Raw genomic sequence first — 17,146 nt, forward strand, 5'->3', positions numbered from 1 at the left:
TTTAATTAACTTCTAGTATAGATATTTTTTTTTCATAATTTGGGCAAATGCGGGCATGCCCCCAGACCCAAACAAAACAAACCCATTTTTTGAGAAATGTTGGGTGCTGTATTTCATGTTGGGCCCCACCCCACGCACTACTTTGGGTTGCTAATTTTTTCATTAAATTAAATATATGTATATTTGGTCTTCATTTGGGGAAACGCAACTCCCAAAATGCCCCACTCACTACTATCAAATATCCTTTTCTTTTGTCCACTACCAATCTATATCCTCTCTTATCATTTTATTTTATTTTATTTTATGGGCATCTTAGCTAACCTAGAACAAAACAAATCGAACTCATAATAAAACAAATATTGTGACTACATCCACTTCCACTTCACCAAATGTCCACACTTGTATTTCTATAGTTTTTGCTTATTTTTTTTTTTTTTACATAAATGACTCGTTTGAACAATTCCAATGGTTTTGTGTTGTTGTGGTGTAATTTCTCCATTAAGTAGTGCAGGTTTTGCAAGTTTTTCTAATAATATAGGTATTTACAAAGAGTCGAAAAGTCTTAGTTTAAGCAGTAAAGTTGGAACATCAAAGTATCTCTTTTGTCGGAGGTCATTAATTTAAGTATCATCGATTTGAATTGTATTTTCAATTATTTGCTTATCTGGTTTGGTCTGGTTTGGTTTATTCCAGCTCGATTGTTGATTTTAGTAGCTTAATTATTTTATTGTAATTCATTTTTAAAAGATAACAAGTAAAAAGAATATATATATATATATATATATATATATATATACTATTTTATTGTTCTTTATAATTATGAGTGTACATATTTAATTCTCTCATCTCAATCATTGGATCAACTTAAATCGTGGGATCTGTATGCGTTACATTTAATGCAGCTGAATAGTTATGTACTATGCATAAACTTTAGTACACATAGTGACATAGGGGTAATTTTGGTGCATCTGAATAGTGTAACACTAAAATAATGCAGGATTTAGGCAATATTTGAAATTATTTAGTGTAAAATTAAAATTGCATGAAATTTAGTGAATAGTGTACACTTTATTGGGGCGTTTACTTTGATTGATAGGATAAATTTTAGAAAAAAATAAAATAATTTATCATTTATTAGTATAATGAATTGATTACTATTTTTTATCTGGTATGATCATATAATCCTTTAAATACTTCGTGCGTGACGCCCGCACAAGCTTATACATACATATCAAATATTTGCTTCATAAAAGGTCTTATTTTTTAAAACAAACGCAATATTAGAGCGTCATATATAGATATCTTATACATCTTTATCACACTGATTATCATTAGTAGTAAATTAGTTATGTGAAGTACAACCCTAGACTTAAAGAACTCCTAATCATATTAGGAAATACAAACTAAAATACTATAGTACTAAAACTTAATTTAATAGGACATATAGACAAACCATATTAGATTTATTGCAAGGATGGCAACAAAAATGTTTAAATGATTGTGGTCCATCTCTTCATACAAACTCTATGGAATGAACAATGGACCGATGGATTATTTTCATAAAATTCTTTTCTTCCCCATGTTGTAGTCACTATTCATGTAAATGCCAAAAAATTTGAATTGTCTAAACGAAAATGACTTGACCTTTATCTAGCTACATTCCATTTCCATTTTGTATAAAGGATAAAGGAGAGAGAAAGGATGAGAGAGTTGTTGTAATGCATGGGGCTGTTCGATTTGAAGGATTAGGTTAGATTAATTTTATGATATTTTGTTCGGTTGAGTGGATACGGTCTGATATTCAATTCCGAGACAATGCCGCGTAAGAATAATCTTGGATTAATTATGAATCTTAGACTATCCCCTATGACAAACCAACTCAATCTCGAGTAATTTTGGGTCAATTCAATATCGGCAACCGAACGCCCCTTATAGATTGTTTTTTAGTTGGCAATATTGTAATTTAGAGTAACTAGTCATGACATTCAAGATTTTAACAAAATATTGTTGCAATATTTAAAGTGATTATAACAATATTTCATTTCCTACATAGATTTGAATAAGAGATGGCGCCAAACGTGAAAAAGAACAAAAAGAAGCACGACAAAAGTTTTCAAAAGTTTAATGATAGCAAAACAATAAGCAATCACAACAAACCAAAATGTAATGAGTAGTGGTAAATGGTAATGAGCACAACTCTCATTGCCCTCTTTTATTGCTAAGTTTGCAATCCACCAAACATGAGCCCATCATTTAACTCCAACAAATCTATGTAGCCATTAAAAAAAAAAAAAAGAATTTGTTATTCAAAGAAAGGAAAAATGTCACACTGTAGCTCTCAAAATGACTCGAACCCCCGACCTATTAGTTGAAGAAGAATCGTCTTACCAATAAACTGCGCTTCATCGTCCTATGTAGCCACATTGTAACTGCGCACACATTAGCTATATATATATATATATATATATATATATATATATATATATATATATAAAATATTTAATATATTTTTAAATAAAAAAATAATTTCAATGTTTTGCTATATTGTTTATATTGAAACTATTTTTTTATATATATTTTTGTGATTTTTATATATTTTTTTGTAATTTTTATTTGGGGCCGGAGTTTTTAAATACCAAAAATTAAAAAAGATAACTCTTTTAGCCTCAACTTAAAAACAACTCTTTTGTATACCAAAATCAGTTAAAAGACTAAAATACCCTTACATTATATCATTAAAGAAAAGCAAAAAAAAAAAAAAAAAAAAGAGAAGTCATCGGCCCCTCCTCTCTCCTCCCTCCACCCCCAAATTCAAATTCTCTCTCTCTCTCCCAACTCACGACACGCTCACGACCGGCGCCACCTCACGATCGAATTCCAGTCACGACGTCGAGATGGGCGACCGCGACCGGAACGACGACGACTCGGTGTCGGCGACAAGCTCCGAAGAGGAGGAGCGTCTCGCACATCCTACTCCTCCGGTGAGTGAGCCCTAATTTTCGCCCAATTTTGCCTCCCTTGAAAAATTGGAGCCTAAATTCATTGTTAAATGCATGTATATGTGTTATAATGCTTTGAGAATCATGTTTAGTTGGTAAATAGCTAGAGTTTGTTGAGATTTGTTGAAAACAACTTGAGAATTTTGGTGTTTTTTGTGAATTTTTCGGCTGAAATTGGGGGAAAGATCGTGGATGGACACGACGGGGGTTGGGGCAGGGTGGGCACGACGACAGGGGCCTGAGGCGGGGTGGGCACGAAGGGGGCTTGTGGCGGGGTAGGCACGACATGGGTCTCGTCGTCGGATTCACGATGGCAGGCTCCCCATCGTGGGCACGATGGCGCCGTCGAGGTCACGACGATGGCCCACGATGGCGTCCATCGTGGTCACGACGGGGGCTTGGGGCGGGGTGGGCACGACGGGGGTTTGGGGCGGGGTAGGCACGACGGGGGTCTCGTCGTCGGATTCACGATGGCAGGCTCCCCATCGTGGGCACGATGGCGCCGTCGAGGTCACGACGATGGCCCACGATGGCGTCCATCGTGGTCACGACGGGAGCCTCCCATCGTGATCTCGACAGTCCGCCTACCCCGCTTCGTTTTTTTTTTTTTTTTATTGTTGTATTATTTGTTTCAAATACATGATTATCTTTCTAATTTGTTTTTAATACATTGATTTTGTAGATTAATTGTGATTGGAAAAGGCCTACATTGATCTACGTGACCCGTGGAGTTAATCTTTATATGAGGACCGATATATTGAAGGAGGTCAAGAATGTTTTACTTGATAAAGGCGGTCCGTTGGCTCTAGAGAGATTTAAAGAAGGCGTAGTAGGACGGTTGATTGATATCAAGAGAAACCATAGTGCAAGTAATGCTCTACATCACTTGCTAGCTCGTCAATTGAAAGGTAGCGATATACCATGTGACGAGTCTTGGTTTCAAGTTGGTGGACAGACCATTCGATTTAGGCCGACGGAGTATGCCCTTGTCACGGGACTTCACTTTGGCAACAGTGATTTTGATCCATATGCAAAACACAAGCCTCCACGGAATGGTATATTCAATCGATTCTTCAATGGTGTATCCACGAAGGTGCATGTGTTGCGCAAGAGATTCAATGAGAAGAGCCTTGGCAAGGATGTGGAAGACTATTTGAAGGCTGCCAATCTTTTGGTGTACTATCTATTCCTCCTATGTCGGGATAATCCAGTGATCGAGGATTGGGCATGGACATTAGTTGAGGATTTTGAGCGTTGGGATGCCTTTCCATGGGGCTCATACACGTATGGCGCATTGTCTTACTACATAGACACTGTTGGGATTGCCCCGGACCAAGCTGAAAAAGATTACCACTTTTATGGTCCGGTTTGGGCCTTACAAATTTGGTCGTACGAGGCCGTTCCAGATTTGGGAAGCCAATGTGGCTTTCGAGAGCGCGAGGAGATATTGCCTCGTTGTTTGAGATGGAGCACTCGACAGATGAGGAAGATTGATTTTGCAACTTTTTTAGAGAAGCGGGTACGTTTTATCTTTTTATTATATAATTTTTTATATTAAAATTCGAATTCTAATATTGTGCATGTTATATTGTTTTGTAGCGGCCGGTATATCCTGTGTTGGAAGCTACATCTAGTGAGTTAGATGAGTACTATATGATGAGCTTCGACAATGGGGATATGTTTGATGTTCGTTTCGAGGCTCCTGTACGCGTTGCCTCAAGATATGAGACAACATTGAAGGCGCCTGTACAGAAAGCACGACGCGGGACGAAGCGCCCCCGACAGAGCACTCCACTTCTCACTCCAACAGAGGGGGGAGAGAGAGCTAGAGTGTGTTGTGTGCACGGACGGCCTTGCCCAGACAACGAAGGGGGCACTGACAGGGGGCATGATATCGAGGACAGATTGAGGGCAGTTATCGATGATAGAATGAGGGCAGTTTTGACTGATGATTCTGATACAGGCTTTCTTGCTGTATTGAGAGCAGTTATCGATGACAGATTGAGGGCAGTTTCCGGCCGGAGGCGTTCTAGGAGTCCTCCACTCTTCCGGGAAGAGGATGTTATCTCCCACCACTCTCAGAGTCGCTCCCGCCAGCCACAGCCTCAGCATGTCGCTGCCGATGAGGCCTTTTCTTTGCAGCCTCAGCACGTCCCCACCGAGGTCGGTACTTCTTTGCAGCCTCAGCATGCCCCCACCGAGGAGGCTATTGTTTTTCAGCCTCAGGACATACCCATCGAGGAGGTTACTGCTTTTCAGCCTCAGCACATACCCACCGAGACCAGTGCTTCTTGGGAGCCTCAGCACGTCCCCAACGAGGCCGGTACTCCTTTGCAGCCCCAGCATGCCCCCGCCGATGAGGCTATTGTTTTTCAGCCTCAGGACATACCCATCGAGGAGGTTACTGCTTTTCAGCCTCAGCACATACCCACCGAGACCAGTGCTTCTTGGGAGCCTCAGCACGTCCCCAACGAGGCCGGTACTCCTTTGCAGCCCCAGCATGCCCCCGCCGATGAGGCTATTGTTTTTCAGCCTCAGGACATACCCACCGAGGAGGTTACTGCTTTTCAGCCTCAGGACATACCCACCGAGACCAGTGCTTCTTGGGAGCCTCAGCACGTCCCCAACGAGGCCGGTACTCCTTTGCAGCCCCAGCATGCCCCCGCCGATGAGGCTACTGCTTTGCAACAGTTTACCAACCTCTTCAAGTCTGTGGTACCTGTGTCGCACTCTCCTATCAAGGGAGCCTCTTACCAGACCTATATCCCATATGATAAGGTTTGTACCTTACATTCTCCTGACAAGGCCAAGAAAGCGTCTAAGCCACATGATAAGGTACAAACATCTGAGCCTAGTGTTGATTTGGATGATCTCGAGGAGTTTGGGGAGGATGAGGATGAGGACACGGGCGATAAGAGTTTGGGGCCTCGAGAGCGTAGACCGTCTGCTGCTATTCGGACTCCTTTTAAGGGTCAAAGTCCGTCTACTGCTGAGGTATTGAGGACTCAGTACAGAAAATTCAGAATTAGTGGACCTAATTCCATTGCAGTTGTGACTGCGACAGAAGCTCCTTTAAATCAAGAGTTCTTCGATGATCTTGAGAATACTGACATGGACTTCACCCAAGATGTAAGTTTTAATTCATAATTTGTATTGTGTTATGTACATCCTTAACTAACCTCAAAGTTTATGCTTCACAGGTCATAGACCAATACGTGCTTTTTATTCGCACACGTCTTGGGATAGCCAAAGAAAAAAGCATGTCTACTACTTTAGTCATCGGCACTGATTTTTATGTAAGTTTTACTATGATCCTTCATTTGTGATTCTTGTTTTCCTATCATTATTATTGAACTTGTATCTTGCAACTTTTTGTAGGTTGTATTGCATGCCGAGCTTACCCGACTGCATCCAAAGGATCCCAATTTTAAGAAGGTGAAGGGAAAGCCAACATATCCCAAATGGACTTTACCTGAAGGACTCGAACGCTTGGTTAAAGGGCTAGATACGACAAATTCAACTCCGTGGTGGAATGTAGATTTTGTAAGTATAGTATACTAGTGTAATTTGCATTTGGTATTCTTATTGGTTTATTAAACTATAAGTTATATTTTTTTTTTCAACAGATTGTTGCAATTTGTCTTGTGGGCAAAAATCACTGGGTCACTGTGCGAATTCGACTTGTTGATTGGAAGGTCGAGTTGTATGACTCATTGTCACACCTGTTTGATGAAGGCAAGGCTTCTGTGCGCGACGATGAGATGAAGCCCATTACTCGTCTCATGCCTCGTCTATTAGAGCTCTCCGATTATTGGGAGAACACAACTCGGATAAAGAGAGAAGACGAGATGGAGCTTCGTAAGATGCCGAGTAGTGCCCAGTTCGCCCAGGTCGACAACCACAGTTGCGGCCCTTTCGCTTGCATGTATCTTGATCGTTTAGTTGCCACTCCTGACAAAAAGCTGAGACATTCGGAACAAATCAACGAAAAATATATCAAGAAGTATAGGTGGATTGTAGGATCTAGAATATTTTGTCTCACTCAAATTTGAAACATATTGAGACTTATTTTGAGATTTATTGAGACATATTTCATGTTATTTGCTTTTAATTTGGTATGTTGTTCACTTTTTGATGTTGATTTTTGTATATTGCCATCGTATGTTGTTGGTAATGGTGGCTACCGTGAAGGTGAGATGGGCTGCCGTGATCACGATGGGGGCTTCCCATCGTGAGCACGATGGGAAGCTCCCATCGTGTCCTGCAATCCCGTCGTCACCGTCCCGTCGTGTCCTTCCCGTCGTGTCCTTCCCTCCCGTCGTGACCCTCCCGTCGTGTCCTTACCATCGTGTTCTTCCCTCCCGTCGTGACCCTCCCGTCGTGTCCTTCCCATCGTGTCCTGCCCTCCCGTCGTATTCCACTTCCCCTGCCCAAACGACCGTGCCCACGACGGCCACCTTCGTGTCCAACCATCGTGCCCACGATCGTGCAGACACGATGGCCATCGTGGGCAACCATCGTGATCACGATGGTTGGACACGAAGGTTGCCACGATCGTGCCCACGATGTCTTACTCACGACTATGGCCACGATGGCTTGTGGTAGTCATCGTGTGGTTATTAAAATCATTCAATTTCGAATTTAAATACGATTACTGACTTGTTTAGTGTATTATATTATGTTTAAAATCATATTTTATCACTCAACCTTTGTTTCTAATCAAAATTAAACTATCTGAGGTTATATACATTGAGATCTACAAATATCTAGTTTGAAAATACTTATAAGATTTCATAGAATGTATTATTTGATAACACATTTTACACAAACAATAGAATTATGTGTTTTACGATAAAATTTTCAATAAACTATGTATTAAAATGTTTTTTAGAAGATATATATCATGTTGAATGTTAAATAATCGAATATAACATCATAAATTTCAAGAAATAAACATCACACGATAAAAAAAATGTCGTGGCCACGTTCGTGGCCGACCTTCGTGCCCACGATGGTTGGACACGATGGCTATCGTGTCCAACCGTCGTGGGCACGATGGTCGGCCACGAACGCGCCCACGATCGTGCACACGATGTATTACTCACGACCATGGACACGATGGTTGTGGTAGTCATCGTGTGGTTATTAAAATCATTCAATTTCGAATTTAAATACGATTATTGACTTGTTAGTGTATTATATTATGTTTAAAATCATATTTTATCACTCAACCTTTGTTTCTAATCAAAATTAAACTATTTGAGGTTATATACATTGAGATCTACAAAATATCTAGTTTGAAAATACTTATAAGATTTCATAGAATGTATTATAGTTTGATAACACATTTTACACAAACAATAGAATTATGCTAACACGATCGGCATTCATTATGCTAACACACCATACATTCTTTATTCCAATCCTACCAACAATTCTAAAATAATTTAATCATCCTCTTCAATATAAAAAATTCCACGGAGCAAGAAAAACATCGGTTCTCCGTGCCACTGGTACGCAAGATAGCCTCTATCAGCCTACAACAAAAAAGGTTTACTTAACATTATGTGAAATTATAGAAATTAGTATATGTAATACAATGTTTGTATCATACCGCACTATACGCCTGCAACTGTTCGACGCTGATTTCCATTGTGTTATGCATGGGATCCCATTTCACACTGGGATCCTCAAGGAGGTTTCCAAATTTGAAAAATCGGTCCCTCAACTGGTTTATCTTAGCCTGGTAAAAATTAAGCTGGTGATGTATATCAAATTCACAGTTCATACCTTCACAAAGTCTGCGTTGTCGACCATCTTGCAGATGTTCGGGATTGCCATCCCACTGTCCGCAATCGACCATCTTCAATAGCCTTGTGAGAAATTTGTACTCTATTTGAGCCGTCCACTTGTAATCACCCCTATCGGCGGGGTACCACATCTCACGTTGAAGGAAATCTATGGTATTGAGATAATTCATTTTGTAACAAAACGAAGTTATGAAATTAACTCAAAATGCTTTGTGATATGAGACCTCCTCATCCCCTCATCCCTTAAATAGAGTACGAGAATGAGTTATATACAATTGCACCCGTGACTTTCGAGTTGTCATTCCAAAAAATTATACACTATTGCACTCGTGAGTGGCATGGGTCCCTTGCCATCGTGGACCACGATCGTGCCCACGATCGTGTCCATCGTGCTCACGATGGCACGATCGTGGGGTCATGCCGTGAACACGATGGTGCTCCACGATGGCAGCGACCGTGTCCACGATCTTTGACGTCGTGAAATCGTACACTTTATTCGAAAAACATGTGGGACATAATTGATTCGTCTCATTAATTATGCTTTCCCCTGAGTTTGAACACATTTTCCAAAAAATGCACCCGTGACTAGTTGTCATTCAAAATAGTTAAACACTATTGCGCCCGTGACCACCATGGGCACACATGGATTGCCATCGTGGGCCACGATCGTGCCCACGATCGTGTCCATCGTGTCCCACGATGGTACGATCGTGGCCCACGATCGTGTACACGATGGTACGATCGTGCCCACGATCGTGTCCCTCGTGCCCACGATGGCTACCATCGTGCCTACAATGATCACGGTTGCATAGTATTACTCTCTATTTAATGGGATCAAACCCCCACTCCTCATATCACTAAACCTTTTAAGTTATTTTCATAACTTTTTTTTTCCGCACAAAATGAATTATCTAAACACTCTAGATTGGCTTCAACGTGAAATGTGGTTCACCGATGATCCAAGGAACGAATGGACCCAGGATATGGAGTATTACTTCTTACTAAAGCTGATGAGGATGTTTGACAATGAGGTTTGGGATGGTAGTCCACAGCATTTGGAAATCGACCGCGCTCGTCGCCTTACTGAAAAAATGAATACCTACTTTGATGTGAATCATAGTAGACATTTTTACGCCGTTAAGATTCACACGCTGAGGTCCCGATATCTTTTATTTCGGCAACTCATTAAGGATGAAAATGTGAAATGGGATCCTTTGCATAACGACATTCGAATAAGCGACGAGGACTTTACCTACTTATGTTCGGTATGATTTCTCTATTATTGTATTACATATCGTTATTTCTAATAAGTTTACATAATTTTAAGTAAAACGTTTTTGCTTTTTGTTGTTGTAGGTTGATCAAAGGTATGCTGCGTACCGATTCCACGGAGACCCGTTTTTTTTCTTACTCCGTGGAGTTTTTTATCGTCAGGACGATTAAATCTTTTTAGTTGTAGATTGATGTTTGTTTGTGTTGTTTTTGTTGTTGTAAATTGATGTTTTCGTTGTTGTAAATTGTAATGATAATAAATGTCGTTTTAATATGCCTTACTCACGGAGACCCAATGAATGTCACGATGACAGATTCGTGACAAAACCGTGATCAGGATGGCAGCCTCCCATCGTGATCACGATGGCAGCTCCCATCGTGATCACGATGGCAGCCTCCCATCGTGATCACGGTGGGAGGCTCCTATCGTGATCACGATGGCAGCCTCCCATCGTGATCACGATGGGAGGCTGCCATCGTGATCACGGCAGACTGTGTTAAAAACACCAACATCCACTATCAAAAACTCAATTGATACAAAAAACGGATTAAATTCAAACTAAATGAACATTAAAATAGATATTGGACACAAAGTTCCTTCTAAGAAGTGACAAAAAGTTTAACAACTTACATTTATTCACGGAGGGGCATTGGACATGCTCTAATATCATGACCCTCTTCTCCACAATTGCTACATCTTTTTTTCTTCCGACGTCTCTGGGTCGGTTGTGCTTCCTCCGTATCATGAGATGGTTCATCTGTGGCATGAGAAGGATCCTGAGAAGTTTCCTCAAACTCTGCTTCTTGAAATGGAACATTCAAATCCACCCCACCCACAGGGATAGATATTGTGCATTTTTTTCTATTGTGTCCCGTTCCATTACACCTAGAGCACACTTGACGCCGTCGTGAGGGTAGTCCTTCAACTGTTGACCGAGTACGACTCATCTTTGGACGCCCAGACTGACGTAGAGTCTCCGGATCGGGTGGACTACAATAGATTGATAAGACATCTCCTGGCACATTCCATTCACTCGGATGTGGTATTGGACTAACATGTTCGGCATAAGTTTGTGTCAACTCATATTGTTTGAAATATTTGTGTACGAAATCGTACACATTCAAACCATTGCCCGCCCACCTAATAAAACAATATAATTTCGGCTTAAAAACAAATTAAAATGTAATTAAAAAGTAAATAAATTTTACATACCTTATAGCGGCAACCGCATGCTTGCATGGAATTTTATCCTCATCAAACTCTCGACACTCACAAGTCCAATTCTGAAGATCGACTTGATATTGTTGATCATCCTCTTCAACTTTATACACAAGTCCGGTGGTGGCTCGAACAGTAAGAGAGAGACTTGCTTGCACAGAATTAGATAGCTTGTTGAACGTAGACACCGTTAACACATGATCTCTCGATTCAGACGATGTACGTCGCTCGTCAAACCAATCCTCCAAAAGTGTGCGAAACGATTCAAGTAAAGAGCACACTGGTAAACGCCTAGCCCACCACAACCGAGAGTTAAACGATTCCGCTGCATTAGACGTCATAAATCCATAGCGTTGCACCGGACACTTTGACCTAGCCCACCTCTCCGGTCCAATTTGAGAAAGTCGTCGGTGAGCTCCATCCGGACTAGCGTCGTGCAGCAATGAAAAATTTTTTTCGAACACTTCGTGACGATAAGAATATGCTGCTTCATAGAAGACCGTGGCCACTGTCTTCCCATAGGGCGTTAGATTCTTCAACAGATGGTGATAACACAGTCCATGGAATGCATTTGGATACACGGCTTGAACTGCATTCCGAATGCTTTTATGTTGGTCACTCACAATTAATAAATCTTCTGGAGGATTGTAACACCGCCGTAGATTGTAGAGAAAATAAGTCCACGACTCATCGTTCTCTATTGGTCCGAGGCCAATTGCTAGAGGAAACACTTGATCGTTCCCATCCTTTGTCACAGCAACAAATAACACTCCTCTGTTCTTTCCCTTCAAGTGGGTTCCGTCTATTACAATCACCGGTCGAAGATACTGCTCAAAAGCCCGAATACTTTGCCCGAGGGCAACAAACATGTGGCAGAACACTCCCTCACGAGTCGTCTGCAAATCATAAACAGTCCCTGGATTACGTTGTTTCAATAGAAAAAGATACGATGGAAGCCTCACATATGACATATTGAAGTCACCATACGTTCTCTCTATCGCCTGCTGCCTAGTTCTGACTGCGAAGCAATATAGCATTTGAACGCCATACTTACTACGCATCTCAGCAATCATCTCCTTTGGCCTCAAAACAACCTTCTCATCGATTAATTTTTTGGCAAAATAATATGCAGCCACCTCGCCACTCACAGACCGTGCTGTAGTAACACGATTCAAATCCGCCTGACATGTGTGATCCAATGTCAACTTAGTAATTCTCCAAAGAGTTGCAGCCTCTACTGCACATAATCTAAAAGTGCAGTTCTTCCTACCACTCTTGCATATGTACACTGCACGAGAATTTGTAGAACGATCGGTTGCAAACTCTAGATAGTGCTCCAAATGATAAATTCCTATAGCTATCCTCAACTCTACTTTGGATCGAAATATGGCCCCTACCTCGAGCAGTCCGTAGGCTATTGGATGATACTCTTCCCACCCCAACTGTAATATACTTTCAATGTGCGGAAATGGAATATCCCAATCGCGCGAGCCATGTTCATGCTCAACATAGCTTGCAGTCTGATAATCCGATGAAAAATGTCGCAACTCATTGCGACGATCTTCCACATCGTCTTCAGATGTAGACTCTGCTTCATCTTCCTCATAATCCTCATCGAATACCTCTTCATCATCTTCCTCATGATACGGCATTCTTTGATCATGATGTACAGCCGAGGTACATCCTCTCATAGTGTTGCGGCTCACATTACTATCGGGGCCGGAAGAACCGCCTTTCTCAATCACATAAACTTCTGGATCCTCTCTAGGATCTGCTAACCATCGAAGCAACTCCATATCTCCACTCAATAGAACTTTTGCTTTAATACCATTGATGTTTGTGACGTACCATAACGTATATTCGGTCTCATTTCGATATCCCAAACCCTCTCTAATAAGATCCACGAGGTTAGCACGATTAATTGTACCGGAATCGATATACGCAACAAAGAATTCCCCATCTATATATGTTGATCGCTCCCAACGACCGCCATGATGTATCATAATACGTCGCCCCGACATCTGAAATTAACAAAATGTAATATAAACAGTCAGAAAACCATTAAAAGTACCTTAAAACATGGACTGTCAACCCCACGATCGCAGCACACCATCATGATCACGATGGCACTCACGATCGTGGACACGATCGTGGCCACGATCGTGGCCACGATCGTGAGTGCCATCGTGATGACGATGGTGTGCTTCGAATATGTGGGCTAAACCCTAAACCCTAATAACATGACGTCGAAACATAAACTCTAATGTGTGACCTATTTGAAACAAAATAAACAATATTCATGATCAACATATATACTTCCATGAGATCAAAACGTTCAAACAACGAAACAATCATAAAAGCCGTTTTTAGAATGTTTTTTCACGTTTTTTTTTTCATATTTCATGCTTGTGAGTAGTAGACGGAGGAACAAAACATACATACCTTTATATGAAGCGAGATGAACGAAGGAACGTCGCCTCTTGTTGTTTTCTTCTTCCTTTATGGTTGATCTTTGGATTTCTTTGATTAGGGTTTAGGTTTTAATTCGTGGTTCTTTTTGTTTCGTTCTTTGGTTTTAATTCGTGGTTTTGGATTTCTTTCGTTCTTACAACAACTACAAGCTTCCACAATTATTATCACCAACAACCTCTTCATCACAAAAGTTATTCCTAGTCTCAACCGAAAAGATTCACCAAATCTGCACTTCATTAATGACATTCCGGAGTTCACGGCGTCGTGACCACGTTCGAGCCATTTATCGTGAGCTTCCATCGTCCCCTCGGCCCGTCGTGGCCATCGTCCCCTCGGCCCGTCGTGGCCATCGTGCCCACGGGCAATTGGCCTCGACCGTCGTGGGCACGACTGCGCGCTCGCGGGGTGGGCACGTCGGGGGCCTCGTCGTTCGGCGTGGGCACGATGGGGGCGTCGTCCGAGGTGAACACGATGGACGGGGTGGGCACGATGGCTCGCGTGCCCACGATGGGCACGATGGTCGTGTCCACCATCGTGCCCACGTTGGACACGACGGCTCGCGTGTACACGATGGTCGGCGACACCATCGTGATCACGATGGACGACGGTCGTGTCCACGATCGTCGCCATCGTGTCCGCCATCGTGGACACGGGTTTGACTTTGGCTTCAAGTGGTGGGCACCGTAAGGGGTATTTTAGTCCTTTCACAGATTTTGGTATACAAAAGAGTTAGTTTTAAAGAGGAGCTAAAAAAGTTATCTTTTTTATTTTTTGGCATTTGTTTATTAGTTTCCTCTTTTTATTTTTACTTTATTTTAAAAAAACTAAAAATTTATAAAAAATAAAAAAATAACTATAATGTAAATAATATAATAAAATAACTAAAATCTTTTTTATTAAAAAATAAATGAAATAAATCAAAAAAATTCCATATTTAACTAGTATGTATGGACAGCCACAATGTAGCTGTTTAGCATCATTCTTTTAAGTCAAAGCTGATTCTCATCCTAATTATTTTTCTACTTGGATGCACGATAACCTAATACAGGGGCCATCTCTATTAATTTATATAAGTATACAAATATTTTTTTTTTTGGTAATAATCATAAATCATACAAAGATGGATTAATTATAAAGATTGGCTTTTAGTTGCTAGCTAGAATATGAAACGTTTTTCAGTGTATGAAGTCATGAGTTGATGAATATTGAGTTGATGTATAAAGTGAGTTGGACCAATTATTAATAGCATTTTAAATTGTTTATTTTTTTTACTAAAAAAGAAATAAGACATTAGTACTAATGGGACAAAGAGAGTATTAATCAAGGGAATAATTTATTTATATATTTGTTTTCATGTAGTTATGAAGTGTTGGGACATGTTTCTGTCACAACTAACCATTTTCAGGCAACCAGACTTCATCAAGTACCTGTTCATTTTACCTTAAAATCTGTTTGTTTCACTCTTTAACTTGTTACTAAAATTGAATAAACATTCATGTGGTAAAATGTTTTTGGTTTGTTTTCTGGTTAATATCAGGAGACAATGGGAAATTCCCAAAATATTAAAATAGTACTAGGAATAACTTTTTTCCCTTTTACTATCTTATCTGTTACATTAGGTGCATGTTGTGAATTTGTGATGCAATTGCAAACCCACTTACATGGAACTAGCTAATATTTGTTACATAATTCATCTTTGAGATCACTATATAAAAAGGGGTTAATTACTTATAAATAATTACACATAATTTTATTTAATTTTAAATTTTAAACTAAATTTATTTTTTGGGTCAAAATTATATAAATTATAGTATATTTTTTTTTGAAATTCAACCTGAGCCCAAAGTTCGTTGGCTAATAACTTGATTGTCTGAATTCCGATGGGTTACCGTTTGAAAACTCTTGACCTTATCTTTCTAATGATGCTTATATAATTGAATTTTGGTCACCGAAAAATGGTAAAAAAATGACGTGAAAATTAATGTCACGAAACTCTATATTTTTTTTTTCTTTTTTTCGATCACTTCAGGTGACCAAAAGGTGTTATTAAAGAGCTATCATCAAGATGTTTCTCCATCGAATTTCAGACAATTAAGTTATTAGGCAACAAAATTTATGTATGTTTTGATTAAAAACATATATTTAATTAAAAATTAAAAATTGAATAGTATAATTTTGTGTATTTATAGATCACTAAAAATGCCAATTCCGAGAAAATTAACAAATTCAACCCCTTAAAGTCGGCATTACATTTTAAATTATATTTCGCGTCCACAATGTTCTGCAAATTTCAATTCGAAAATTCAAACTTTTAGCATTTTTTTGGTCATCTGTATAAATAAATATATTGTTTAGCTGTAACCTATAAAGGCGACATCTTACTTATATTAGACTGCAAGATTCAATATATAATATACTATAGTATATTGTTTTAACCAACTCTATTACTCTAGTACACGAATGGGAATTTTTCTGTGTTTGTCTGCATAAAAAAGAATTATTATTATAAGTATATGTTTAATCATCTATTATTTTCCTCTCTTTTGGAATGGAAATGCATTCGTTTTTTAAGAAAAAAAATGGGGGCATTAAACACAAGAGTACCTATACTATCATTAAGTATGTCGTTATAAACATATAATATTTCTCGGTTGTAATTTTGTATTTCTCCGTCCATAAAAAATAGTTTTGAAAGAAAGGACACGAGTTTTAATAAAAATAATTGAGTGTATTGTGAGTGGATAAGAATTTCACTTAAAAAACAATATTGATAATGATAATTAATTGTACGTGAATGAAGAAATAAGCCTACTATTTAGTACTAAAACATTTCCAAAAAGGAAAAATGACTGATTTTTGTGAATATCTTAAAATAACAAAAATGACTATTTTTTATGGATAAAAGAACGAAGTACTACAGAATACAAGTAATTAATTCATTAATTAGACACATTAAAATCTTCTGAACTACTCCCTCCATCCATGAAAGGGAGTGGCACGGGTTTTAAAAAAAAATATTGTTGAGTGCAATAATTAATATTGAGAGTTGCAAAAAGTGAAAAGTAAGAGTAATTATAAGTGGTGGGGTATAGTCCAAAAATAGGTAGGAAGTTTTTTGTGGACGCGCATCCAAAAAAAAAAAGGAAATTCTTTCGTGGACGGAGAGGGTATATCCTAAATTTTAACGACCCAACCCAATACAATCCTGAAACTCAATGGGTCGGGCTGAGCTGACCCGACACGATCCGTTTGGCACCTCTACATGATATTATATATGTACCATACAATCTACGTGTAGGACATAATTAATGAAATATAGTACAAAATAAATAAATAAAAAACCGCTTGGATTGGTGAGAAAATCCGATGGAATA

General features: G+C 39.5%; 3 protein-coding genes across 3 annotated transcripts; 1 reads left to right on the plus strand and 2 right to left on the minus strand.

The window, feature by feature from the left end:
- Positions 1-2,622: 2,622 nt before the first annotated feature.
- On the plus strand, positions 2,623-7,062 carry LOC130993014 (uncharacterized). Its single transcript, XM_057917735.1, has 6 exons — positions 2,623-2,981; positions 3,682-4,518; positions 4,599-6,128; positions 6,200-6,295; positions 6,378-6,542; positions 6,626-7,062. The coding sequence occupies exons 1-6, from the start codon at positions 2,895-2,897 to the stop codon at positions 7,049-7,051; spliced, it is 3,141 nt and encodes a 1,046-aa protein (XP_057773718.1). The 5' UTR covers positions 2,623-2,894; the 3' UTR covers positions 7,052-7,062.
- A 1,355-nt stretch (positions 7,063-8,417) lies between these two features.
- Positions 8,418-9,352, minus strand: LOC130991367 (uncharacterized). The gene is made up of 2 exons (XM_057915538.1): positions 8,614-9,352; positions 8,418-8,536 (listed from the first exon to the last, which is right to left on the minus strand). The coding sequence occupies exons 1-2, from the start codon at positions 8,977-8,979 to the stop codon at positions 8,447-8,449; spliced, it is 456 nt and encodes a 151-aa protein (XP_057771521.1). The 5' UTR covers positions 8,980-9,352; the 3' UTR covers positions 8,418-8,446.
- Positions 9,353-10,699: 1,347 nt separating this feature from the next.
- LOC130991368 (uncharacterized) lies at positions 10,700-11,720 on the minus strand. The gene is made up of 2 exons (XM_057915539.1): positions 11,295-11,720; positions 10,700-11,222 (listed from the first exon to the last, which is right to left on the minus strand). The coding sequence occupies exons 1-2, from the start codon at positions 11,639-11,641 to the stop codon at positions 10,715-10,717; spliced, it is 855 nt and encodes a 284-aa protein (XP_057771522.1). The 5' UTR covers positions 11,642-11,720; the 3' UTR covers positions 10,700-10,714.
- Positions 11,721-17,146: the final 5,426 nt, after the last annotated feature.

This window comes from Salvia miltiorrhiza, chromosome 7 (genome assembly GCF_028751815.1).
Source record: "Salvia miltiorrhiza cultivar Shanhuang (shh) chromosome 7, IMPLAD_Smil_shh, whole genome shotgun sequence".
Taxonomy (NCBI): domain Eukaryota; kingdom Viridiplantae; phylum Streptophyta; class Magnoliopsida; order Lamiales; family Lamiaceae; genus Salvia; species Salvia miltiorrhiza.

Bases quoted from the DNA above. Each gene is read 5' to 3' on its own strand.
- LOC130993014 (XM_057917735.1), top strand. From the start codon at position 2,895: ATGGGCGACCGCGACCGGAACGACGACGACTCGGTGTCGGCGACAAGC. The intron at 4,519-4,598 runs GTACGTTTTATC...ATTGTTTTGTAG, and splicing joins CAACTTTTTTAGAGAAGCGG to CGGCCGGTATATCCTGTGTT. The intron at 6,129-6,199 runs GTAAGTTTTAAT...TATGCTTCACAG, and splicing joins ACATGGACTTCACCCAAGAT to GTCATAGACCAATACGTGCT.
- LOC130991368 (XM_057915539.1), bottom strand. From the start codon at position 11,641: ATGACGTCTAATGCAGCGGAATCGTTTAACTCTCGGTTGTGGTGGGCT. The intron at 11,223-11,294 runs GTATGTAAAATT...TTGTTTTATTAG, and splicing joins CATGCGGTTGCCGCTATAAG to GTGGGCGGGCAATGGTTTGA.
- LOC130991367 (XM_057915538.1), bottom strand. From the start codon at position 8,979: ATGAATTATCTCAATACCATAGATTTCCTTCAACGTGAGATGTGGTAC. The intron at 8,537-8,613 runs GTATGATACAAA...TTTTTGTTGTAG, and splicing joins AGTTGCAGGCGTATAGTGCG to GCTGATAGAGGCTATCTTGC.